This window comes from Taeniopygia guttata, chromosome 37 (assembly GCF_048771995.1).
Source record: "Taeniopygia guttata chromosome 37, bTaeGut7.mat, whole genome shotgun sequence".
NCBI lineage: Eukaryota > Metazoa > Chordata > Aves > Passeriformes > Estrildidae > Taeniopygia > Taeniopygia guttata.
Window position 1 is genome coordinate 2,326,278 of NC_133062.1, and position 25,390 is coordinate 2,351,667.

The 25,390-nt window shown below is 51.6% G+C and overlaps 1 protein-coding gene across 1 annotated transcript; it reads left to right on the plus strand.

Moving 5' to 3' along the window:
- The first annotated feature begins 10,721 nt into the window (after positions 1 to 10,721).
- Positions 10,722 to 24,850, plus strand: LOC140681550 (hydrocephalus-inducing protein homolog). Its single transcript, XM_072921462.1, has 16 exons — positions 10,722 to 10,831; positions 11,470 to 11,591; positions 11,679 to 11,861; positions 13,497 to 13,721; positions 15,744 to 15,881; positions 16,753 to 16,940; positions 17,115 to 17,297; positions 17,535 to 17,654; positions 18,872 to 19,031; positions 19,136 to 19,308; positions 19,465 to 19,663; positions 20,302 to 20,401; positions 21,048 to 21,147; positions 21,623 to 21,791; positions 23,978 to 24,182; positions 24,552 to 24,850. Exons 1-16 carry the CDS (start codon positions 10,723 to 10,725, stop codon positions 24,848 to 24,850), a joined length of 2,673 nt encoding a protein of 890 aa, XP_072777563.1. The 5' UTR covers position 10,722.
- Positions 24,851 to 25,390: the final 540 nt, after the last annotated feature.

Consider the following 25,390-nt stretch of genomic DNA (forward strand, 5'->3'; position numbering starts at 1 on the left):
TTCTGGCTTTCCTTGTTCAAATAACACTGACCAGCTGTGGTCAGCCTGGATGCTCCGAGAAAAGGTTTTCCACCAATCTGGTGCTGCCTAGCCCCCATAGGGGTTTCCCCTGGGAAGGAAAGCTGGGGTGAAAGCTGCTTTCTCAGACCTCTGTGGCCTGAGGCAATGTCACCTTGATGAAGGGCTCCTAGTGCCAGCTGCACAGTGCTGCTGGAGCCCCTTCTGGCCCCTCTGCTTTGGGATGGGTCCTCTCTGCAGGAGCTGCTCTCTGCTCCTTGCCTTCCTCCCTTGTACTGTGCTGCAGGATGCCCAGAAAGTCCCAACACCAGAGAAAAGCTACCTGGTGCCTGGGCTGATGCTGAATGTCTGTTAGCTTCCCTTTTCTTCTTTGCTGAGACAACTCCTTTAGTGCCAGGATGATTTCCCTCCCAGGGGTCAGCTGTCAGCAGACACCTTGGATCTTCACTCCCTTTTTTTGTGACCCGTTACTCGTTTTGACTTTTCCCCTGCAACATGTCCCTGGTGAGTTTTGTCCTGTTTGACAGCAGGACTTCCTCATCACATCATCTCATATCCCTGCCTCCCTCAGAGCTTCTGCTTTAGAGTGAAAAATGTCGTTGTCTGGGCAACTGGGAAGTTGCTTCAAACCATTCATGAAAACTAAAGACAGTGGAATAGATGATTAGGGATCTTTTGGGGGTTATGACGAGACTGCCCCTCACCCAGAAATTAAACCCAGCCTTAGGTAGCAAGCTACAAAGCTAAAGGCAGTGATTCCTTGGGGAGCAGGTCATTACAGGCCCTGAATGCCTGTCTGGGGATGGAGCATCCAGGTCGTGTTTGACTGTGTGGGGAGCACTTGCAGCTCAGCAGGGTGACAGGCAGGCACGGCTCGACTGTGTCCCTCGCGTGGCATTAGAAACACAAGCAGAGTTACCCTAGGCACCTGCTTCAATTTAAAATGGGGAATGTGACCTGAGTCACCTGGGAGTGTTGGAAAATATCAACCAAACCCCCCAACACTGTCAGGGAATCATTCCTGATAAATACGTGGTGGAGCTGCAGAGGTTCTGGCACTGGGCACTGGGGTTTGCTGGGCTGGCTCCTCACTGGCCGGGTCTGCCCCTCGGTGCCTCAAACCCCACCTTTCTGCTTGCCTTCTGTGTCTTTCCCTCTCCCACTTCTTGCATCCCCACAAGCTGTTAATCCCTGTCCTCTGTAGGTGCTCAATGCAAGCAGTTGCAGCTGCTGCACTGCTGCTGCCTGGGCGTCATCCCTGGGCTGCCTTTAGAACAGACCTGCTCCAGCCTGGATTGGGAAGGGCTGGATCAGATCATTTCTCAGTTCAGCACTCCAGCAACCACCCAGGGGCTGCATCCTGAGCAGGAGCTGCTCGTGCAGGTGTCCCTCCCTCCTCCCTCCCACTGCAGGTCCCTGTTCACATTTCTGTTGTTTTCCAGGTATAAGCTTAACCCACCTAAATTCAAACCCCAACCACCAAAGGAGCAGAGAACCTCCCGTTTGGATTGCTCAGCATACAGAAGGAGATACAGGATTAGAAAGGAGGAGGTAGACAGTGCCCTGAAAGAAGCACGGGATTTTGCCCAATCTTTAGGAACAGAGGTAGATTGTTTTTGTACACACACTGCTTGTGTTGTCTCCCCAGCTTGCCACTGACAAGTCACGCTCGTGCTGACCTCCCTTTTTGCTGCCCTGCTGTCCTGTGCCCCTGTGGGTTGGGCAGCAGGGCCCGTGGCTGGGTATGGGGTGCGTGGGAGGGAGAAACAGGAGAGTTTTCCTTGGAGAAGCTCACTCAGATCCTACAGACCTGTGCTGAGTGTGGGATTTTTGGGCCTGGTTTTCTTCACAATGTAAGATGGGACTTTTATCTGCATCATCATGGTAAGAGCTCCAGCTTCCTTCCCAGAGCAAGCTGTGATGAGTCCTGATCTCCATGTACCCTTTTCCCAGCCCAGCCAGACTACCTGTTTCCAGGTGTCTGCTCTCACCCGAGAGCTGGTATTGCACTGGTGGCCCTGAAGTTATCTTACAAACTGAGATTTTGCAAAGTGGCTGTCTCTTCCTCCTGGCATAGAAAATGGCTTGTTTTTCAGGTGCCGCCACAAACTCCTGGACCCCCTCACCTCCCACTGGAGCTGGCAGGAATCACGTCCTCCGTGGATGCACCTCACACTCCCCTCGAAGCGGAGGAGGTAAGAGGGAATCTGTCTCACTTGCCCATTGCCAGCGTGGCAAGCAGGGCTGTAGCTCCCAGTCCCACTGGTGGCCCCCAGCACTGCCCACAGAGGGGCCTCACATCCCTCCAGGCCCATACAAAGTGCTGCTGAACCAACTGGGTGTTGGCGGGGCTGTGCAGGACATGCTGTAGGGCTGCCCAAGGACGCTGTGCAGCACCTATGGAGGGCATTGCTCCCCCTGGACCTCATCAGGTGGTCCATAGGAAATTTTTGCAGGAGCTTTTGCTGTAGCACCTGGAGAAAGCAGGCTACAAATCAGAGAGAGGGGCGAAAAGCCTCAGGAGTCAGATGAGCGGGGCTGGAGTCCTTCCCTGAGCTCCCTGAGCTCCAAGAGCTCTCAGTCTGAGTCTCCTCCTTTTCTAAAAGCAGTAAGAAATGCTTTTTAAAGGCATGTTGTGCATCAGAGAGAATTTCTACTGCCAGAAGACATCCCAGTTCACTTTAATGTAGTGTATTAATTAGCGCATTGATCCGTGAGTATGGGAGAAGATTTTCCCCATGGTCCCTCCACTGGTCAGTGGCATGGATGCAGAATGAGGTTAGGGTGATTTTGGCTGTGTTTGGGAAATAGGCCCCTCCAGGTCCAGCTGCACTTTGCTCCAAGATGCTCTTCTGCACCCATTTCCATGCTCAACACCTCAATCTCTCCTGTCCTCCATCCAGGCTTTCAGTATCCTGCCGCTGTCAGGTGTGCTGCAGCCAGGAGAGAGCCAGCAGGTCTCCTTCACCTTCTCTAGCCGCCGTGACATCCTCGGCAGCGTGAAGGCGCTGTGCTGTGTGGAGGGAGGCCCCACCTACGAGGTGGAGCTGATCAGCTCACGCCTCAGCTACTCCCTGAGCTGCTGGGAGATCAACTGTGGCCCTCAGGTACCACACACAGCCCCTGGCACGGCTCCTTGCCCTGGAACCACGGCCAGCGGGTTCCTGCCCACCTCGGCCCAGGGCTCCCTCCCCTCCCCTGCCCCTTTGTTGGCTCTGGGGCTTGGAAGTACAACCTTTGAGGGACACATCTGGCATCCAACCTGGTTTAAAATAGCCATCTCCAAAAATGTAGGGAGTGCCTCTTTTTCTGGGTACCTGAGACTGCCTCCTGGGGCAGGCAGGGTCCCAGTGGGGATGCCCTGGGGGTCATGTCCCTGAGGCATCCCTCTGCTGATCCACGCCTAAAGCCTGACCTCCAAGGAGATGCTCGTCTAAAGCTCCTGCTTAATCCACAAATAATCAAGGGAAGAAGTTGCGCTTCCAGTCGCTAGAGTTGGAGAGACTGTCCTAGAATAATCCCCACTTTCCAGCTGAAAGCCCACGGATATTTCCAGCTGCTGGCCCTGTCTGTGTTGCCCTGTGTGACTCCCTTGTTGCATGTGTGTTGCTTGACAATAGTTGCATGCCTTTTCTCCTGGAATGCCTCAGTGCTGTCTCTGTTTCTCCTGGCTGCTGGTGGCCCCTCAGAGTGCAGAGGGCCTGTGTGCCCCGGTTCATTTATTGCTGGCCCTCACAGGGTTGTTACCACACCTCTGTGTGCTGCCAGAGCTCCCTGGTCCTGCGCAGGTGCCCTGTGCCTGGGGGTTCCCCAGGTTCCCAAGTGCCCTTGTCTCCTCCCTGGTCCCTGCTCCCACGATGTGTCTGCTTCCAAGCCCAGGAGAGAGGAAGGAGATTCCCAGCAGCAGGCCTGGGTCTGTAACTTCCCTCTCCTGTGCCTTCTCTCCAGATATTTAATGAAATTGGTCACAGCACGGTCACCCTGGAGAACACTGGCAGGACTGAGTTCACCTGGGTGCTGAAGCCTAACGCTTGTGACCAGCGTCTGCCTGGTGTCTTCCTGGTCAATCCCACCACTGTAAGTAGCACAAGTGACGGACCCCAGCCCTGTGCCAGGTGGCCCAGGAGAGCGTTGAAGGGAAAAAGGAGGGGGAGAAAGCAGGAAAAAAGTCAGAGGGGAAAACCCAAACCCAGCCATGAGAGAGAGAGAGAGCTGTAAGCAATTTCTGATAGGGGTAGAGAAGGTCAAACAAGGGCGCCCCTGATAGAGTCCCCACGGCCTTGGCTGGTGGGTGGCTCTGCTGTCAGAGGCAGAAACCAGCAGGAGGCATGAATGTGTTGGTCACTGTCCTGTCCTGCCGTCAGGGGAGTAGAGGAGAATTCTTTTTGGTAGATTTCTCGGACGAAAATAAGGCACAAATGCAGGAAGTACTGTATCTGAAAACTGTTTGTTGATAAACAGAGGGTATGGTCCCGACCAGAAGGGGATAGAAAAGAGAGCAGAGAGAGAAAATGAGAAACGGAGAAAGTAACAGAGGACAGGGACAGAGCATTACTGCTGGAACCCTGGGACGCTCCGTCGGCGTCCTGCTGGGCAGGTGGAGCAAGTGTGCTGCCAGCTGCACGGTGAAAAACACGTTCCCTCTCCTGTGAACTTGTAAAAAGTTTAATAAAGGACAATAGGAGACAAAGAGCACAGAGCAAAGGTTATAACAGCCGGGTGCATCTTGGCACTCAGCCAGGAGCACACTGTCACCTTCGGGGATACCCCTTAAGTGCCTTTTCCATTACATCAGCCTGTTGCATATTCATAGACTCTTTTGCATAGTAAACTTTTTCCCTAAACTAGTTTACATGTTCTAAGAATTGCTTAGCATGGCTCCTCCTTGGATCTGCCCTTTTTGGAGCGTGCCTATTCCTTGGCTGCGGTTTTAGTCCTTTTTTGTCATCATCTTCAGTTTTGGCCCCAGCCCAGGCTGCCTTCAGACGGTGAGTGCTGATGGTTGGCAGAGCTATACAGTGTCTTCTTCATATGTGTCTTCTGGATGCCATCCCATGCAAGCAGGCATTTTAACCCAAGCACATTATATCAGCTATTTCACTAAGCTTAATTAACAACAGAAATAAAAATGATATCTTTATAACTAAGTTACTTTAACACGACACATATAAGATCAATGTTCATGTTTTTCAAGGAGACAGCAGAGCACCAGCTTGCCCTGGCGAGAGGGGAAGCGGCGACAGCAGGGTAGACAGACAGGGAAGAAATGGCTCTGTAGGGAGCCAGGCCCTCCAGGTGCTCCCAGCCCAACAAAGAAACCAAAAATGGCAGGGAAAAACTGGCAGTGCTTTTATATGCTAAGATTCCTCCTGTCATAGATACATATTATAACATTGGCTTTTTGCAAATATTAATATCAAAGCAATGTGACTTCCCTGTGCAGGAAATGCTCTGAGTCTATGTTGTAGAAGGCTGAATAATTGCTTTATTATATCATCTTATAATATATTGTACTAGAACTATATCATACTAAAAAATACTGAAGAAAAACCTGTGACTGTCTGCAGATAGTCCAGCTTTGACCCAATTGGCCAATCAATCCAAACAGCCATCACTGGTGTCTAATTAACAAATCCCTCCTCAGTAAACAATCTCCATAACACATTCCACATGTGCAAACAACAGGAGCAGCAAATAGAGAGAAGAATTGTTTTCTTTGAGCTTTGTCACTGCATCTCACAGCTTCCCAGGAAAAATCCTGGGAGAGAGAATCATACCTCTCTCTGTTCAGAGAATGTGAATACCACATATTAAAATGGATTTTATATGTGTGGTGTTAAAATAACTTTGTTATAAAGATACAGTTTGTATTTCTGCTGCTGGTTAAGCTTAGACATGGCAGTGAAATAGCCATGCTTGTGTTAAAATGCCTGCTTGGATGGGATAACACCCAGTGAACACAGGATGAGGACACCTGTACAGATCTGCCAACCATCAGCACTCACCGTCTGCAGGCAGTGAGGACCAAGGCCCAAACTGGAAGCGATAAAGAGAAGGAGCCAAAACCCAGCTAAGAAACACACACGCCCTAAAAAGGCAGAACCAAGGAGGGGCCATGTAGAATGGTTCCTGGAATGTGTAAAGTAGTTTATGGAAATACATAAGGACTATGAATATGCAACAGCCTGGTGTAATGGAAAAGGTATTTAAGGGGTGTCCCGAAGGTAACAGCGTGCTCCTGGCTCAGTGCCAAGATGCACCCGGCCCTAACAACCTTTGCTGTGGTCTTTGTCTCCTATTGTCCTTTATTAAACTTTTTACATTTTCACAGGAGAGTGAACATGTTTTTCACACTCCCATAACTCAGCCCTTTCAGGAAGACTTGGTCAGGCAGGCAAAGTTTTCTTGGGCTTCGGGGTCTGCCCTCCTCCGAGGGGGAGGTCGCTGGCAGCCCCCAGACACGGAGCCTGCCTGCATTGTCTGCCACCAACCTCCTTTACGCGTGGGATGAGTTAGGGCTCCCAGCACGTGGACAGCCCATATTGTAGTTTTTCACCCCATGTCAGAAAATGGATTTATAGCCTATGCTGAGGCATGACTAAAAATCTAATTGGTTCCTCACAGTCACTCTGGGGACCCTGACGGCTGAGATCTCAGGCTGTGCTGGCACTGGAGCGTTTCTGAGGGTCACCTTAGCCAGGGCGTGATCACACAGGACTTTGTCCTTGGCCCTGCCTCCCCACTGCCAGCTAAGCACCACTTCCATGTCCCTTACTAGGCTTGCTGCTCCCTGCCTTCTCCAGCCCTGCTGCTGTGCATCAGCTTTGTGGGGCAGTGAGGGGGCCAGGGAGCGGGGCTGGAAGAGCAGGGAGAAAGATTAGCAGCATCCCACCACTGCCCAAGCCTCTCAGTCCTGCCTGGATGTCTTTGAGCCGAAGCAGCGCTCCTGCCTTTGTCCCTCCTTGCCGTGGGAAGCAATTTGCTTTCCCATTTCTGCATGCCTGAATCCTCCAAGGGACGAGAGGAGCTGCTGGCCCTGCTGAGAGCAGGGGCTTCCCTTCCCCAGCGGCAGCAGAAGAAGTTGTTTTTGTTGAGGCAGGCTCTTGCTGGCAGAGGGCAAAGCCTGTTAGCATCAGGGCTGTGCTCGCATCAGGCTGTGCTGGGGCTGCAGCCTTGTGAGCCCCGGGGAGGACACACGGTGCCCTTTTGGGTACAGGGAAGGTAGAAGGTGTGAGAAACAAAGGCCACTCTTCAGTTAAAATTAAAAAAAAGTTAATAAGAGACAATCGGGGACAAAGTCAATAAAGCAGAAGTAACAGTGCTGGGTGCTTAGCTGCAGCCACAGGCACACCAGTCAACCCAGCAACACCCCTTATGTCCCCTGGGTATTGCATCAGCCTAATACATATTTACAAATGGTTAGATATATTCAAAAATTTTAACATAGTTCCTCCTCCGTACCACCTTTTTGGAGCATGTGCAGTTGTCCTAGTGGTGGTCATTTGTTACTTTTCAACATATTCAACGGGTTTCCATTGCTTCACTATTAAATGTTAAATGTAATATTATATATATGTTATAAATTAATATATTTATATGTGTATGTTATATACTTTTTATATCTTATAAATTAATATATATTATAAGTGTAATATTATATTTATGTTATAATTTAACATTATATAAATGTTAAATGTTAATATTACAACAACTCTTCACCAACATTAGTATCACAACACAACATTTGCATTAAAAGAACTCTAAACTTTAGCAAAACTTCTTTTACAGAAGTCAACATTATAAACCACATTGTATTTAAGAGTTGTGAAAGCCAACACTGTAATATATTTATCACGAAGGTGGTGTGGTCAGATGGTTTATTCCAGATGAGAGTCTGTCAGCTCAGCCTGTCTGTCCCCTGATCGCCCATCAAACACTCTGATGCATTCCCTCCCTCTTCTCCTGTCCCTGCAGGGCTCCATTGCACCTGGCGAGAAGCAAGAGCTGGAATTCTCTTACATGCCGGGAATACCAGGAGCTTTCACCAGGATTTACCAGCTTAAAGTGGATGACCTGGACCCAAAAAATATCCTCCTGAAAGGAGAAGCGTGCTGTCCCTTGATCAGCGTGAACCTGCCCTGGAACACCACAGGTGGGCACGGCCTGTCTGCCCCCAGGAAGGGCCGCTCTGGTTTTGTTCCCCACCGTAAGCCCATGGGGCAGCTCATGCCAACCCCCACCGAGCCTGGAGGCCTGCAGGACTCCCAGGCCAACTCAAGCCCCCCTGGTTGCTTCATGAATCTTGAGCAGAGGATGCCATGTGGGCTTTGTCCCAGGAGCCATCCTGCAGATCTTGCCAGCACATCTGGCAGGGTCCTGAAGGATGGTGGCGAGAGTGAAGGGCTTGGGAAAGCTGTAGGAGAGGCTGGCAGGGCTTCTGGCAGGGTTGGATTTGTGTGACATTGCCGAGGATGAGATGCTCCTCGGTGGGGAGGGAGAGAACGTGAGGATTCAGCGAGGAGCAGCAGCATTCACTTCCCATAGTGGGCTTGAGGGATTTCTTTCTGGAAGAAACCAGTGTTGGGAGGCAGGGACTTCCCAACTGAAATGGGACTGGCACTTTGCTCACACTTCTCTTTGCGGACGTTTTATTCCTTCAGAAAATGAAAAACATGAGAAGCTACTGAAAGAGACTGTAAAACCCCTGCAACAGTCTAGTCAGAGGAATAAATCAAAAGTTGTTCAGAAGACTCAGAGCCTGAAGTCTCAGACTCTGAAAACTCAGACTCCAAAGACTCAGACCTCGGAGACTCGGGATGCGAAGCCTCAGGACCTGAAGCCCCGTTTGCTTGGCTCTGACATGGTAGTAAGAACAGCTGCAGCCCCGTTTGGCACATGCCACCTTCTCCGTGTCACCTGAGCCCCTTGCAGCCCACAGCAGCTCCCCAGTGCCCTGATGGTACCTGGGACCTCCCTGCCCACCTACAACCTTGTGTCACCTCAGCATTGCCCCTAGGGCTGCCACTCTGGTCATGGTCTCTTCTGGGGCTGCATCAACTTCCCGGCTACCCCAGGGAGAGGTCCTGAAGGCCATGCTCCAGGGATGGAGTTGATGGTGCTTTGAAGGAGATGCAGGTCATTGCTGGGGAGTTTGTTGGTCCCAACCCAAGCCCTGCCAGAGTTACAGACCTTAACAGCGGCTGCCTGATTGTGCCCTGGGGCTGTGCTGGTGGTGCTCATCTCCAAGAGGCACCAGCTTGGTCCTGGTTCCCTTTCAAGACAGTTTTTGTCCAAGCTGCCTTGGTACTGGCTGGGAGCAGGCAAGTGTCTGGAGCTCTGGAAGGTTCCTGGCTGGTCTGTCTGCCTGGCCAGAGCAGCTTTGCTAAGAATCTGGGTAGGCAAAGATGCTGGAGTTACTTACCTGGAAATGAGGTCCTGGCTAAGAGAGCAGGGGGTGTCACAGACACTGAGCAGCCGGACAGGAGGACCCCACACCCCCTCCCAACAAGAGCAGGGTGGGATCCTTTCTCAGGTGCAAGCTGGGCCTTGGGAAGGAGCTTTGCTAACCAGGCACTTTTTCCCTTTCCCCAGCCAAACACTCAGCTGCAGATAAAGACGATGAGGATGCTGATAAAGAAGGCTGCTCTGGAGCAGCAGAAAAGGCTCACATACCATCTCCCAAAGAGCAGGTTTCCTAACAAGCAGCTACGCCAGAGTCTTGTCAAGTGAGTAGGGACTCCCATCCCCATCCCCAGGTGCCCCATGGGGAACACCCAGCCATGTCCCCTTCTCCTGAGAGCTCCTTGGGCCTGCAGAGCTGGGAACAGCCTGGACTTCAGAAGGGGTCTGGTCCCGGTGGCTGTGACACGCCACACGTGAGCAGTGGGGTGTCCTCCCTTCCCCAGCACCACGCTGAGCTTTGGACTGCTCAGCTCCCCACAGGTGTGGGGTTCTGTCCCTAGAGCTGAGGGGACCCAGTGCAGACCTTCAAGCCCTTCCAGGCAGGATAAATTCTGTCCCTGCTGACTAGCTCTGAAAGAGACAGCTCCCAGCTGATGTCGTGGTTCCAACTAACAGAGCACACTAAACAAAAGGAGAATGGAACTGCACATGTCAGCAAACCCTTTAAAACCCCAAATCAGATGGCTTGAATCCTGGTGGGGTGGCAGGGCTTGTCTAGGAAACTTGGTGGGTCCCTGTGACCATCATGATGCAGCACAAGCAGCAGAGGTTTCAATGCAGGAAGCAGATGCTCTGCAGAGCAGATCATGTGGTCTGGTTGCAGAGCAAAGAAGATTTCCTGTGCAGGCAAATCACATTCTAGGCCCCAAACAATTTCAGCCTCAGGCTGTACCCCAGGCTGGGCAGTTCCACTGAGACCAGTGGAGGACCAGTGGACTCACCTGTACTGGCTTTTCATGGCAGAGGAGCTGTGGGCAGTGTCCATTTTAAATAATTTTATTTGCAGGTACTGTTAGTAGCCGACACAACCTAGGACTTGTCAGGACTCCTCCTGACTTCCCTAACTCTTTGCCAGGTGGTCAGGCCACGGGTTTCATGGGCTTGAGCTGAGTTTTTACAGCGGGGAATAAAGAAATAGCCACTTTATTTATGGCTGTCCTCTTGGACATGCAACCAGGCTGTGGTTTAAGGACTGTCCTTAATCCTCCTTGCAGAGTTAAGCTGCCTGAGTATATCCTGGACATGGGCCCTGTCCTTAAGGGTTTCACTGAGAGAAGCACTCTGGAGATCACCAACGCAGGGCAGATCCCAGTGTCCTTCCAGGCTGATCTGTCTGCCCTGCAGGATACAGGTAAGCAGTGCTGGAGACACTTCCTGTGGCCTTGAAGGAGGTGTCTCAGATTAGCTTAAGCCACTGAATTTGGGGAGGTTTTTGAGCTGTTTTCTTCTCAGTGCCCCTGCTGGGAGCTTTAGAGGCAGAATTCTCCTGGCCATCCATGCCCAGGGACCTCTCCTGGCCTTCCTGTGACTGCCCTAACGCTTCAGTGCAGAGGCCAGGTGGGCTCATCACCCTGGTCACCTCTCAGCATCCTCTGCCCTTGGCTCCCACAAGCATCGAGTTTCTTTGGGCACTCTGTGGGCTTGTTTTGGCAACCAGTGGGGTCTGCTGTGTATTGGAAATGCTTTGTTTGGAGTTCACACTGTCAGAGCACCTGTATTTATCCTCTATTGAAGAAACAGCCAGTGGGATCCTCTGGTGGATCAAAAGAGGCTTCCAAAAGAGGCCTCGAGGCAAGGCTGCACTTCCATCACAGTGCCTCACTGTGTCTGAGGGCTGTTCAGGTGCACTCCAAGTTTTTATCCAGGTCACAGAACAGCGTGGGGCTTTCCCCAGCCCTCTCAGCCAGAACACCTGTAAGGCTTTAATGTGCTTATGGCACATTTCGTGTTCCTCGGGTATCTCAGCTGCTTTGTGTTCATCTGTTCCAGGTTTCAGCGTGGACCTAGGCCTGATAAAGAGCCTGCCCCCCAGCCACAGCGTGGCGTTTGAAGTGCACTTTGAAAGTGCCCACCAGCCACCGCGTGACGTGGATGTGCTGCTGCCCATAGAGGTACCAGAGCTCTTGGGGCAGGCAGCAGGCTGGGCACAGCAGCAGATGTCACCTGCACCCTCTGCTGAATTCTCTGTCCTTGTCCAGGTGACAAATGGCCCCACGTCTCACATCCGCCTCTGTGCCACTGTGCTGGCACCGTCACTTGAACTCTCCAAGAACACGCTGCAGTTCTCTGACATCCTTGTTGGGCAGTGTCAGGTTGAGACCATCCGGCTCTACAACCGGTTCCAAGCCCCCTGCAAATGGTCCATCAAGCCTGTTCTGAAGGTAAAGCACAGGCAACATTGAACACGTAACTTCTTGGCTGGGTTTCTTTGTGTCTCTTGCCCTTTCTGCTCCTGTGGCTGCCTGAGCATTTGGGTCTACAGCATGCTGGAGGAAGCTTCTGAGGGTCTGGATCAAGGCTGGTTTGCCTGAGCCTGTTCCATTAGCGGATGCTTTGCTTTTGTGCCATCTTCACCCATTCCTCCTCCTCTGAGGACAGTAGTTCCCTGTCTGCCTGCCCTGTCTACAGGTTTTCCCTCCAGCTCTAGCTATGGGGGCCGCTCTTGGTTTGGCTGTGGGTGCTCTTAGCACTGCATCAGTGTCTCAGAGAACTCAGGAAGTGAGGCTCTGTCCTCGCAGACCAAGGAGACCTCACACGGTTGGTTTCTGTGCCCAGAAGGATCAGCACAAATACGTGACACCAGCCCTATGCCAGAAGCAGCGGGCGCCAGAGGATGAGCCCTGTCCCTTTGAAGTGATGCCCTCCCAAGGAACCCTTCATCCACAACGGTGGCAGAACTTACAAATCTGGTTTACACCCAAGGAGGAGGTGAGACTGGCAGGTGTCAGCCCGGGAGGCCTGTCAGGGCTATCTGGAAATGAGGGCCTGGTGCAGAGAGTGTGGTATGAGCTCTGCCTTCACAGGGAGCTTTCTGCAAAGCCCATACTTGTGGCAGCACAAGGAGAAATGTGCTGCCACACATACTCAGCGTGGCTCAGTTCACCCCAGAGAGCCCTCCCGTGAGATGTGCTTTGAAATGCCCACAGGGAGCTTGCACAGAGAGCACCAGGGCTGCCTCTCAGCACATGGGGGGGATGTGCCCAACTCCCCTCAGCCTGCCCCTTGCCTGGCTGTATTTGCACCTGCGACACTCGGCGTCACAGACACTCGCAGGGGATAATCCTGGAATGGCCAGGCTGGGCTCATCCTGCTGCAGGACTGACAGACAAATCAGCCACCAGACACCTTCCTGGGCACGGCAGGACAGTCACCTGTGCTGCCAGCAGTCCCTGGGGCTCTGGCCTGCCTGCACATTGCCGTGCAGCTGGGGATTCAACTTAAAGGATGGAGCATTCCCAAAAGTAGTTTGCCTGTGGCCGCTGGGTCTCGGAAACTGGCAGCGTGTACCAGCATGGACAAAAGTGCTTCTGTGCTCACCAACATTCCCAGGGATCTTTTAATTGCTGGAGAGATGTAACCATCTTGTGTCTGGCTTGGACCGGAGCCAAACACTAAGCAGGGAAGATGACCCTTATTTCTGGCCAGCGAGAGCTGATTTGCCCCTCTCCTGGAGTTGATGTTTGCCTGATGCAGCAGTGCCAGGACAGTGCCTGGACACTGTAACCCCAAGGGCCCTTCCCATGAGCATTGCACTCCTGCATGACCAGATGAAAATGCCTGACAGTCTTTGTACATCCATCTGATACCCAAATACCCAGTTTCAGTGCACACCAAGATTCATGCCAGTTACTAGACCCAGGACACAGGTGCTGTAGTCCCTAGCAGAAGTAAATACCTGTTTTCTGTTCACCTTGGAGGAACTGATAACACCCTGACCTTGGGGCAAGCGTTGTTGTATTTGGGGTCCTGTCACCTGGGACTTCATGGATGAGTTGTCTCCACTTTTCTCTTTTCAGAGGTCTTACAAGAATGAACTGAGGCTTAACATGTGTGGGAGCAGCAATCACTTAAAGCTGCACCTCTCAGGACGAGGTCTGGAGCCACGGCTGGAGTTCAGCCCCCCAGCACTAAATATGGGATGGGTGCTGGTGGACAGCGATGGGGTGGAGGCCACCGCGGTGGTAAAGAACCCATGCAGCTTCCCCATTGAGTTTTACTCCTTGGATTTTGAGGAGGTGAAGGTGAGAAGGCAGGTCTGGTCCCCATGTACGTGCTGCCCAAGCTTCTCAGCACTCCAGCATTGCCGGGCTTGTGCCAGGAGATGGAGGCAATCCCCAGGGCAAGGCCAGCTCTGCCGACATGCTGTGGGAGGAATTAAATAGTTTGTGTTGTTGGGAGGAAGGGAGGAGACAGAAATCGGGTTTGTTGAGTATGTGAGATAAAAGGCAAGAAAAGGAATCTTGCTATGGTTTCTCTTCCCTACACACACAGATCCTGCGGATGGCACTGGGCTCTGAGAACCCAAAGAGCTTTTTAATGCCTCCACGCGCCGTGGGTGGGACGCTGCTCCCAAAGGTGCTGGAGGACTATGGAGCACAGAAGAGGCTGAAGGCTCAGCAGGCAGAACTCAAGACCATGGCAAAGGCCAAGGTCAGGGCTGAGGCTGAGGCTGAGGACAAGGGCAAGGCAGCACCAGGTCAGAAAAACAGTGAGGGTTTGGCAGTGTCTGTTTTGACTGTGGTCACAGCTGGGAGTCCATTCCGTACACCCTGAACTCTCACCTTGCTCTCCAGGGCAAGCCCATGCTTTTAGCAACTGCCTGTTCTCCAGCTTGGTGGAGAAAGTCTTGGGTGAAGGGCTGTGGTATACCAACCCTGAGTGTAGCCAAAGCAAGCCCCTATCTGCCTGCCAGACTGGGGGAATAATCAGGATATTCCCTTGTGTCCCTTAGCCATAAAGACTAGGATTGGATGAGTTCTTCAGCCAGGTCTAATATCACTGGCTCTTTTATATTTGCACCTTCCTAGCAACAAAAGAAGAAGCTCATGTTGCTTTCACCAAGTCTCCTTTCCCAGGGTCTGAGGAGTTGTGGAGGAGGATGAGGATCACAGGTGGGCAGGAGGCTGACTTTTCCCCCTGGTTTTGCACTGCAGGATATCACAGGGTTGTCACGAGCTATTCTGAGCCCATGGTGAAAGCGACTGGCAATCCTGTCTCTCGGGCTGACCTGTGCCAGCTGCACATTGCTCAGAAGACCAATAAGCCCCAGGAGAAGGTGGAGAAGAAGCCTGAACAAAACCATGAAGGCCCAAGGAGTCGTCAGTCCTTTCAGCTGGAGGCGCAAAGTGAAATTGCAGAAGGGGCAGTCAGAGACTGCCGTGACGGGGCGCTGTGCCTGGACATGCAGGTCACAGATCCGAGGGCCATGATGGGGGAGATCCCGAGGGAGGACCAGGTAAAACCCTGCAAGGCTCAGATCTTGAGCTTGCCGTGGTTGTGGGCCCTGGAGCATTGTGTCCCCAGAGGTGATAATGGCACAGAGCCTTGTCCAGGCCCCTGATGATGTTCCACAATGACATCTGTGTGGATGGGGAGGTTATCACCATCCCTCAGATGGGCAGGAAGTGGCAGTGCTCTGTGTACAAGTGTCCTGTCTGTTCAGAGTTTCCCAGCCTGGAAATCGTTATGAACAGGACAGGGCAGCTCATGGTCATTGTTTTCATCAGCTGAGGCACTCCGGAGAGGGTTGTCGCTGTTGAGGCAGGACGAGAATGAGAGAACTCCAGAAGGCTGGAGTTAGAGGATGTGAACTCTAACAGCACAACTCAACTGATTCATTTCAAATACATCACTCTTTATGGAGAGCATCGTGCAGACTAATTTCAGTGGTCTTAAAGTAAAAAATCTCACACCATTGGTGTGCAGTGAATGATGCACAGTGGCAGACCATATCTATAAACAATGTGAACAACAAGAGAGACAGAGGATTATTTACATTCCTTTGCAACTCTTTCCCAGGCTCTAGTCTGGCAGAAACCTCTCTTTTTCTCTCTGACTAAACTGAGAATACCCATAGAGGTTTCTCTCCTGGTCCTGCTTGTAGCTGTTGCCTCTGCTCTGGAGCCCGCTCACCCCAGCGGGCACAACAAAGCACTTCTATTCATATAAATCAAAAACCCCACTGCCTAAAGCTCAGTGCCTTTAAAGGAGTTGTGAGGATCAAGGTGACACAAGTACAAGCAGGATTTCCTCTTCTGTTTTAGATGCTGGAACACCTGGGGCTGCATCCCGACGGGCCTCCCCTTCCCCCTGCTGCTGTGCTCTCCATAGTGGAGTACCCAGAGGAGCGGCTGGGCCCTGCAGGGCGTGTGGAGCCCTTCACCCTCCTGGCACCGCAAGAGGTAAAAAATCACCTAAACCATCAACCTCCTTTGAGGAGAGGGTCCTGAGTGAGAAGGGTTGTCCTAGGTGGGGTTTTTTTTGTTTGTTTGTTTTGGGTTTTTTTTTGTTTTTGTTTTTTTGGTTGGGTTTTTGGTGTTGTTTTTTTTTTCTTGAGGTTGGGATTGAAGGTATTTGAGATGGTATTTTATGTTTGTATTTAGGTATTTATTATTTTTAGGTATTATTATTTTTTATTAGCAAAATAGTTTCATGGCTGTGAGTTTTGTAGTTTTTTATTGGTAAGGTATAAAATGTTTAACTATTTTTTGTTATGAGGATTTTTAAAATTAAATTATTTAACTAAGAAATGATACTTAGGTTATTATATTTTAACTTAATAACTGATTTTTCAAAGCCTGTAATGTGGACTTTTTTTCTAAGTACATTACTTAACTTTATGAAGAAGAAGGGAAAAGAAGGTGAAGAATTTGCTTTTGCTTTAAAGCTTTTATCTTGCTTCATTTTTATTTCTATATTCTAAAACCTTAAACCCTAAGTTTTTTACTTTGTGACATTACACACTTCTAACTAACTACACACTCGTAATTTCAGTGTTATTAATTAATTCTGGGAGTCTTCTCTACAGCCTCAGGTCAAATGCAGTGCTCTTTTGTAAGTCTGTGCCTTCTAGCACAGAAAGTTTAAAATTCTCGGTATCTAGGATTCCAACAGTCCTAGGCAAAAGAAACACCAATAAGGAAGACCAAGTCCATGGGCAGGTGGACTTATTTATTTATTCTCTCTTCTGCTGGTGAAGAAAGCCCCATTTTGCTCTCCAGGATGGGGATGCCTCAGGGCTCACCTCTCTATCCCTTTTCTCTCTCCCCTTAGGCCGAGGCCCCAGATATGAGGGGCGGTTCTGCCGAGGGCCAACCAAAGATGGGTGAAGCGGCCAGCAGAGACAGCTCTGCAAAGGAGAGCCAGGTGTCCGCACAGAGAACAGAAAGTCCCCAGGATTCCCCCACAACAAGCAGCAAAAGCACAATGGAAAGTGCCTCAATGCCCACAGAATTCCTCAGGTGAGCCACGCAGGAGGAGGTGATGCCTCTGCTTCTTGGTCCTCTTGCCAAACAAGGTCCACCGAACCCAGCTCCACGGCGACCCTGTGCCAGTGCCTCCACGGGATGGCGAGTGCACCCTCCTCGTTTTGTTTGCTTCTCAGCAACGTCTGAAGCCTCCTCTTTAATTGCCAGGCTGAAACGGTACCGGTGGGTAGTGCCTGCCCACGGTGAGGTGGAACCAAAGGTTCACTTCTCCACCAAAAAGCCAGGGAAGTTTGAGCAGACGCTGAGGTTTGAGCTCGTGCAGACAAAGCGCCCGTACGAGCTGCCCTGCCGTGGCACCGGCCTGTACCCCAGCATCAGCCAGGACCCATGGTAAGGCTGGCCCCTGGCAGCCCCCACACCACTGCTGCCCCTGAACCACAGCCAGGGCTGACCCCTGGGGCTTCTGCCTGGGCAGATCGTGCTGCCTGAGGTCACCCAGCACCTCCTCCTGTGCTGGAGCTGGCAAGGCAGATGGTGCCTCAGCCTCCAGGAGGGGTTTTGGCTTTGTGACGACATTTCCTACTCGGAGCATCTCACAGCTCTTCCTTCCCCGCCTTCTCTGCCCAGGGTGGTGTTTCCACAGTGGAGGAAAACCATGAAGGAAGATGAAATAATCTTCAAGGAGTATGTTGAAAGCACAGAGCGATTCCACTTTGGGCCGCTGATGTGTGGGAAATCAAGAGAGTGGTACGTGCTCCCTGCTGGGCCCTGTACTTTTGTGACACGCCTGGGGAGACAGGCTGTCCTGGTGGCACAGCCCAGGGCAGTCCCTGGCAGAGTCCTGGGAGACACATGGGTTTGAGGGACCACAGATGTGTGAACTTGAGCAGAAAAGAGGCAAATGAGCCTTGGAGGAGCTGCTCTGCCTGCCCAGTGGGTGCCTTGGTGGCCCCCTTGCTGCTGCCGGTCCAAAGGTGACTCGGGGGCAACTTCTGTCCCCCTCCACATTTCAGCTTCACCCTTTAGGAAATGAACTTTATGGTGGTTTGTGAAGTGCTTTGAGCTCTGCAGGTAGCCTGATTGAGCAATTATTCTGTAGATGGTTTTGTAAACCTTTCATTAACCTGTAATCATTAATAAGATTTTATTATTGACCTGCCAATGGGTGTTGGGGGTAACGTACAGCAGGAATTACATTTCCCTGTAATGACAATGCATCCTCACTGTTGGGTAAAGTCTGCCTAAACACTTTGTCATTTAAGCTATTGTGTATTTCTACTTTTACTGTCACTTCTTTTTAATGACATTTAGTATTAAGTTCTGGCTTCCATGGGAGCTCTGGAGGGCAAGGGCTATTTTGACAACCCAAGTAAATGAAATCAAAATACTTTAAAAAACAGACAATCTTTAGCCAGACTGATAGATGGTCTGGGATTTCTGTTTGCCTCTTTAACCCTTTTAATCCAAAGTAATGTCCACACCTGAGAGAAGGATCATTTGTTATCTTTTTGCATTGCTCTTGGGAATTGATGCTTTATGCTTCTTTCTCAGACTTTGCGCTAACCCATAAAATCCAAAGCAGTTTCATGACTTTTATGAAAGAAATTAGCTAAACTATTTTTTCAAAAGCCTTTCCTTATACCCTGCAGGGAAGGCCCCCCAAGAAAGAAGGGGAAAGAACCCATGTGCCTGGTGTAGTGTTATTTTTCTAGGCATCTTTGAATTTACATTGTATTAAAAACTCTTGCAGTGGCCTGAGCATCATCAGGCTTCTGGGCTGGGGAAGGCATCAGAGTAAGGCAAGGACGAGCACACGGCCATGCCCCTGACTGGGATCCATTTCTCACTTTTGTTTGTTAGAGCAGGATCTTGCAGCATCACTTCCTCGGGTGCACACGGTGCTCTCCTTGGTGTGTGGCAAAGGCAACAGTCTGCTCTGCAGCCTTTTCCCCTTTTGTGGACAGGTACAAGGCCCAGAACTGTCCTGGCAACGCGGAGAATATAACCATCCTCAACAGCTCCCCCATGGATGTAGAGGTCCAGTTCTCCTTTGAGAATGCTGGGGAAGCAGAGACGTTCCTTTTGGACCCTCCCAGCATGGCGCTGAAACCAAAGCAGAAGCAGGTAGGAGAGGGGCAGGCAGAGCAGGGACGCAGAAGTGCCCAGGGGCTGCTCCTCCTGCTCTCACACAGAGCTCTTTCTGTTTCTTCCTGTGGGGCCATGTCCAGGAGCTGACCATTTGGGCATACCCCACTTCCCCTGGCTTCCTGCAAGACAAACTCATCTGCAGCGTTGGGAAGAACCCGGAGCCAGTGGTCTTCAGCCTGTGCTGCCTTGGGGTGCGCATGAAGCTGGAGGTCAGCCCCCTGGAGCTGTCTTTTAACAAGCAGTTTCTGCACAGGTCAGTCATCCCACAAGCACTCCAAGTCTTGTGACAAAGAGAAAACGTTTGACTCTGGTTTCCAGGGCATGGATGGAGCTGCTCCAAGTTGCATTCAGTGGCCAGGCTGGTGTGGCCATCCAGCAGCTGATGCCAAGTGCCTTCCTGTCTCTGCAGCACTGACAGCAGGACCTTGGTCCTGAGAAACGACACCCTGCTGCCCGTGGCCTGGCAGCTCAGCGGGCTGGATGACCTTGCTGAGAACTTCTCCTTGTCACAAGATAACGGCGCCATTGATCCCCGCTCAGAGTTTGAAGTGACAGCGCATTTCAGGGCCGGGCAGATGGGCAGCATTGAGAAGACTCTCCAGCTAGAGGTGAGAGGGGCTGTGTGCTGCTGGGGGCAGGGGCAGGAAGAGCTGCACCTGACAGACACAAGGGTGCTGTGACCCCAACTTCTGCCTCTACACAGCGTTTGCCAGAACGTGCAGTGCATCCACGTCCCCCCAGATAACCAGACACTGCACCCTGAGCCTGTACCACAACCTTGTCCCTGTGGGTGCTTGGAGGTTGTTGTTTGCTTGTACAGACTGCAGCGTGGGCTCTACATTGGACTTTGTCTGAAGGTCTTCCACAGTGCAACAACTCTCCCCCTGGGATTTTGTTCCCCATGGTTTAGGTGTGCATTTCAGAGAGGGTGCTAAGCAATTGGAGAGGGTTGTCAATGCCACCTGCTCTAAGACACCTCACACTTCTTGTGGTTGTTCTTACATCTCTGTGCCTCTCCAAGAGAGCATTCCCTGCTGAAGAGTGCAGAGTTGGGCTGATAGGGTGTTTTACTGTGGCAGAATCCCACTGGGGCAGCCCATGAGATGAACAGGTTAGCAAAGTTCGGGTGTCCTCCAACGCTTGTGAAGCCAGGGAGGCCACAAGGGAAGCAGCCAGCAGAGACAAGGACTTACAAGCTGTCTACCAAAAGAACAATCTGAGCAGTGTTTGTTCCTTGCTGCCTCAGGTTTCAGATCCAGAAAACATCCTGGGGATTGTTCAGGCCGAAAACATCAAAATCTCCGCAGAGGTCTATAACATTTCTCTGAGCTTTGACATGCCTGAAGGTCAGTGGATGCCTCCTAAACAAAGCAGTGCAGGTGCACTGCATTACCTTTGGGTGACCAAAGCACTGGGATGGGATGGGATGGGATGGGATGGGATGGGATGGGATGGGATGGGATGGGATGGGATGGGATGGGATGGGATGGGATGGGATGGGATGGGATGGGATGGGATGGGATGGGATGGGATGGGATGGGATGGGACAGCATGCAAGTATGGCGTGGATGCATAAAGCATATACCCTGCAAGCTGTGTGGAATAAAGCATCGTCAGGGCACTGACAGCCTTAAGTCTCTTTCCTCTGACCTTTGAAGTGTGCAGCTTCATGAGCAGATTGGATCTGGGGGCTCTGAAACAGCAGTGACATGAACAGGCAGTTGGCAAGCCCCATAGGCTCAGCACAGCATATGAAGTAATTGGATTTGTGCTTGGAAGTGAGGAAATGGGAGCTGAGCTCCTTAGCTACTAAGCCTGCAGATTTTTTGAGTGAGAAGAGAAAGGGCAGACAAGTAGCTAGAAAACACCTTCAAGAATGGAAACTTACTGAAAAGGGTTTTGTGCCAAGACCTCCATGTAGCTTGTGACCTGGTGTATTCTGCAGCAGCTCACAAATACCGTGTTTGACCTCGCTCTGTGGGTTTTCCGCAGGTCCAGGTGGAAGTTTGGAATTTGGAACCATTAATGTCCTCGATAATGCGAAGCACGTCCTGACTCTACAGAACAAAGGGGCACACAACATTGAGTACAGGTAAGCCCAGCTGCCTGGTAGTGAGCATTTCCTCGGATTCCCAGGCCTGAATTCTCCCTCTGTCAATGGCTAGAACCTGTTTCCATGCTGGCTACCTCGTGGTAAGTACAAACCCTGGGCTCTCTAATATCAGTTATTTCACCAGAGAATCCAGCCACAAACCAACAGTTCTTCAGAGCTCAGCTGGAGCCCAAAGGAGAGCCCCAAAATTTCAGCCACTGAAGTGCTGAGATTCATTGCCTTTCTTTGATGGTCACCTCCTTTCTCTTTCTGAGACTCTGTAAAGAAATGAATGAAAACTTTCAGTGTTGAGCTTTCTTGCAGTAACCTCATGATTGTCTGCACTCTCTGTCAAGATCCAGGATTCCCTGAGCAGAGTTTTTCCTTTTTTCTGGTCCTATGCAAAGTCCAGGCTGTGCTGGTGGCACCAATACTTTTAGCTGCAGAGATCTCCATCCCTTCCCTTTCTCCCCAGTTTCATGCTGGGCGGTGCAGGTCCCAGGATGCGAGACATGGCCTCCCACTTCACTGTTGAGCCTAAGTCGGGCATGCTGACTGCCTCCCAGCCTGGCGTGGATGTTGAGATGCTCTTCCACCCCACAAAAGAAATTCTCCTCAAGGACAAACCCATCCTGTACTGTCAGGTGAGCTGCCTGGGCCAGGCTGCGTTATCACATGGTGTTTTGGGAGCATAAACAGGATAGGTGCCCGTGAGTTTGTGGGCCCCAAGTTGGTCAACTCCCTGAGGGCTCCCCTGGCAGGGGAGACCCTCCTGGAACAGTTCTATGTCAGGAATGAGAGACACATTGGACTTCTTTGGTCTTCAGGTTCTTGTTTTATTGTTATCTTACCAAAACTTCAGCACACTGTCTGTGCCCAGACCTTGCATGCGTGAAAACAGCACAAAAATGGCCAACAACCTCGTGCTGTAAGGTTTTTTTAAGTCTAATCAAAAACTAAACTACCCAATTAAGAAGTGACATTTTTCCCTTTCTAACCCAATAACTGACCCCTAACGACCCGCAATGCAGATTTTTCTACCTAATTACAAGATACCACCTAAACCCAAGAAGAAAGAGGAAGAAGGAGAAAGAAGAAAGGAACTCAAGACAACACCCTCTATCCTTCATCTTGAACCCATCTATAACATACTAAAAATGCTAAAACCTAAATTTCTCCCCTATGTGACATACTAAAGTACTCTCTACAATCTGTTTCACACTTTTGTGGTCTCTAGTTTACCTTGAGGCTTTGGAAGTTTTCTCCATGAATGAGGGTCAAAGTCAGTGTTTTCCTGGGAGTCAGAGCACTCCAGAGCAGACAGGGGGATATTCCCTGGGTTCCCACAGGTGTCTAATGGAAGGAGGGCTTTGACTGGAGAATCCTCTCTCCTACATACACAAACAGTCTTTCAAAACCATTTGGGAGGCTTCCTAAGTGGAGCTGAGAATTCCTAAGTGGACTCTGGAGGAGGTGCCTAAAATGGGAGGGGTAAACTGGAGGCCTGGGGTGGAGGCTGGGGGCTGGGGTGGAGGCTGGGGGCTGGGGTGGAGGCTGGCCTCTTTGCTTTGGTCACCTCCCTTCCTGTGGACGCAGGTGAGAGATGCCAGCTCCGGTGAAGGAAGCGAGCTTGTCGGCAACATCCCGTTGAGGGTGTCGGCGAAAGCCGAGTACAGCAAGTGCAGCGTTGAGCCTGCCTCACCCATCAACTTCAGAGCCATGGTCAAGGGCTCCAGGAAGACCCTGACGGTCGTGCTGGACAACAAAGGCACACTCAACTTCAAATTCTGCATCCGCCAAGCACCCGAGGAGGCATCAGCCTTGGAAAGCAAAAGGTAGGAGAAGCCCTGCACCACCCTTCCTGTGTGAGGAGGCAGCGCCCCACAGCTGGTGAGGGGCAGGCAGCCAGGAGACCTGGGCTATTGTCCATCTGCATCCCTGGCCTGGGGAGAGGGAGCAAAAAAGCACCTCGGTACCCCACGTGTAGTGTGAAGGTGGTGACAGAGCTGCTCTGTCCGGCACTGGGAGCTGCAGGTTGCTCTCTGGGAGCCATCAGGAGGAAGGCTTTCCTCTCTGAGGAGGAAGGCCAGCCTCAGCCTCAGAGGAAGGCAGGGGAGCTCAGCATGACAGATACCTCTGCTTTCTCCTCTCAGTTTACAGCAAGGGGAATCTGCAAAGTGCTCACTGAGAAGGAAATCAAGTTCCTCGACACAGGTGGGTGACTCCTGCTCCCCAGCAGTGCTGCTGCAGGGGATGTGAGAAGATGCTGCTGTGCCCGGGCTGGGGGCTCATCGCCACAGGGTGGGACATGGTCTGCAGGATGGAGTCCAGTGTCTGCTCAGTCCCCCTGGCAGTCCTGTACTCTGCCTCTGACCTGGAGCTGTGGGGTCAACAGAGGGGAGCAGGTCCTGTGTTTGCTAGCTGTGAGGCAGCGTAGGTCTGTGGGCACCACAGAAGCAAAAACATCCCCCACTGAACTCCCGGTCCACAGAGCTCAGACAACATTGCTTTTTCTTCTTCCCAGTTCCCTCCCATCATTTCTCACAGCTATTTCTGCTCTCTGCTATTTCTGTTACCTCTGGAGGATCACAGCTACCACCTTCAGTCTTCACCCTCAAACTCCTTTCTCTCTGCCACTTGGGACAGGCTTGCAGCTCCTCTTGGCTTGTTGCTCTCAGCTTGGGGCTGCCTTTGGGCCATGGAGTTATCCTTCCCTGCCCTGGGACTGGGTGCTTGGGCCCAGCTGGAGGCCAAGGCAGGACATATTCCTCGCTGGGGTGCTCAAGGCACAGCCATTAGCCATCAGCCTCTCCTGGAACTTTTCCTGCAGAGTCGCCTCAGTGTTGGCATGTTGACGGTGTCCCCCTGCTCCGGTTCCATCGGTCCCGGGGGCCAGCAGAAAATCTCAGTGGAATGCCTTGCCAGGCAGGAGGGGACGTGTGAGAAGCAGCTCTACGTTGACATCACGGGCAGAGACCCCAAGGACAATCCCCTCGGCATTCCCTTTACCCTGATTGCCAAGTCCTGCCTCCCAGGTACCTACTGCCCACAGTGCCCTTGGTCACACCTGCTGCTGATCAGCACCTGAACTTGCTGCTTGGACAGAGAGCCATGCTAGGCCTGGGTTCCCTCCTTAAAATCCTCAGAGGTTCCAGCCCTCTTCGAGTCCACCAGTGGACTCATCCCTCCCAGCTGAGAGGGATGCATGGAAGGATAAAAGGAAAGCAATGCTCTCTAAGGCTGAGTTTGACTGAGCTCCATCCTCAGCCAGCTCCCCCACCCAAGGCTGGGTTTAGCAGTCACCCGGGCAGAAAGGGCTTATCAAACCTTCTGAGAGGCCAGCAGGGTCCAGATAAACACATCAGGGAGGCTTCTCCGTGCTCATCCCTCTGGTGTGTCCACAGCACTTGTTGAGGACGTCACATCAATCTTTGAGGACTACCCGATCTGCAGCAGCAGCGACCTCGTCCAGAAGATGCAGTCGGTGAAAGGCGCCGGCCTGTTCGTCACAGATGAGAACAGATTCATCTTCAGCAATATTCAGGTTGGGCGAGAGGCTGAAGCTCATTTCAGTATCTACAACGCACGCCATCTGCCATGTGACGTGGTCCTCTCCATCAAACCGCTGTCTGGAGAGGTAAGAACAGGAGGCCAAGGTGGAACAGAAGGCCAAGGAGGTGGTTGCCCTCTAAGGGCCGTTTGAGAGCCTGTTTTGTTCTCCAGGTGCATTGATCCTGTGGCCCAGACAAGGCTAGCTCAGTGCAGGTCAAACTGCAGGGGAGGGCAGCAGAACCAGGGAGCAGTTGTGTGGAATTCTGCATGTCTTGGTTTTGGCTCACACCTCTGGGTCTTCGGTGGGAGAAGTGAATCCTTCTGAACCTCTCTGGGAAGCACACACAGAGAGGGGATGTTATGACCTGACATGCCAGGGCTCAAAGAAGAGCATTTTCTCAGTTATGAATTGACATGCCAGAACTCCAAGCAGAGCATTTTCTCAGGCTCCCTGGCTTTTCCTTTTCCTTGAAGGCCAGTTCTAGGTCATTTGCAGGGTTTTCCATGCAATGCCCACCTCCCAGATAGGCTGGGGCAGCTGCCAGCCCTCAAAACACACAGTGCTTCAGCACAAGGTCGGCATTCCCTGGGAGGGAGGGAGCCTGCCCAGGGAAGCAGGAAGGAAGACACAGTGTCTGGGACTGCTCTCATTAATGCATTTATGGATAAAACTGCGTCATGTTGAAAGGTG

What these genes read in the sequence shown, in the direction of transcription:
- LOC140681550 (XM_072921462.1), top strand. Translation starts at nt 10,723, where the DNA reads ATGGGCCCTGTCCTTAAGGGTTTCACTGAGAGAAGCACTCTGGAGATC. An exon ending in ATGTGCTGCTGCCCATAGAG is followed by an intron (nt 11,592 to 11,678) that starts GTACCAGAGCTC and finishes GTCCTTGTCCAG; the next exon opens with GTGACAAATGGCCCCACGTC. An exon ending in TGAAACCAAAGCAGAAGCAG is followed by an intron (nt 19,032 to 19,135) that starts GTAGGAGAGGGG and finishes GGCCATGTCCAG; the next exon opens with GAGCTGACCATTTGGGCATA.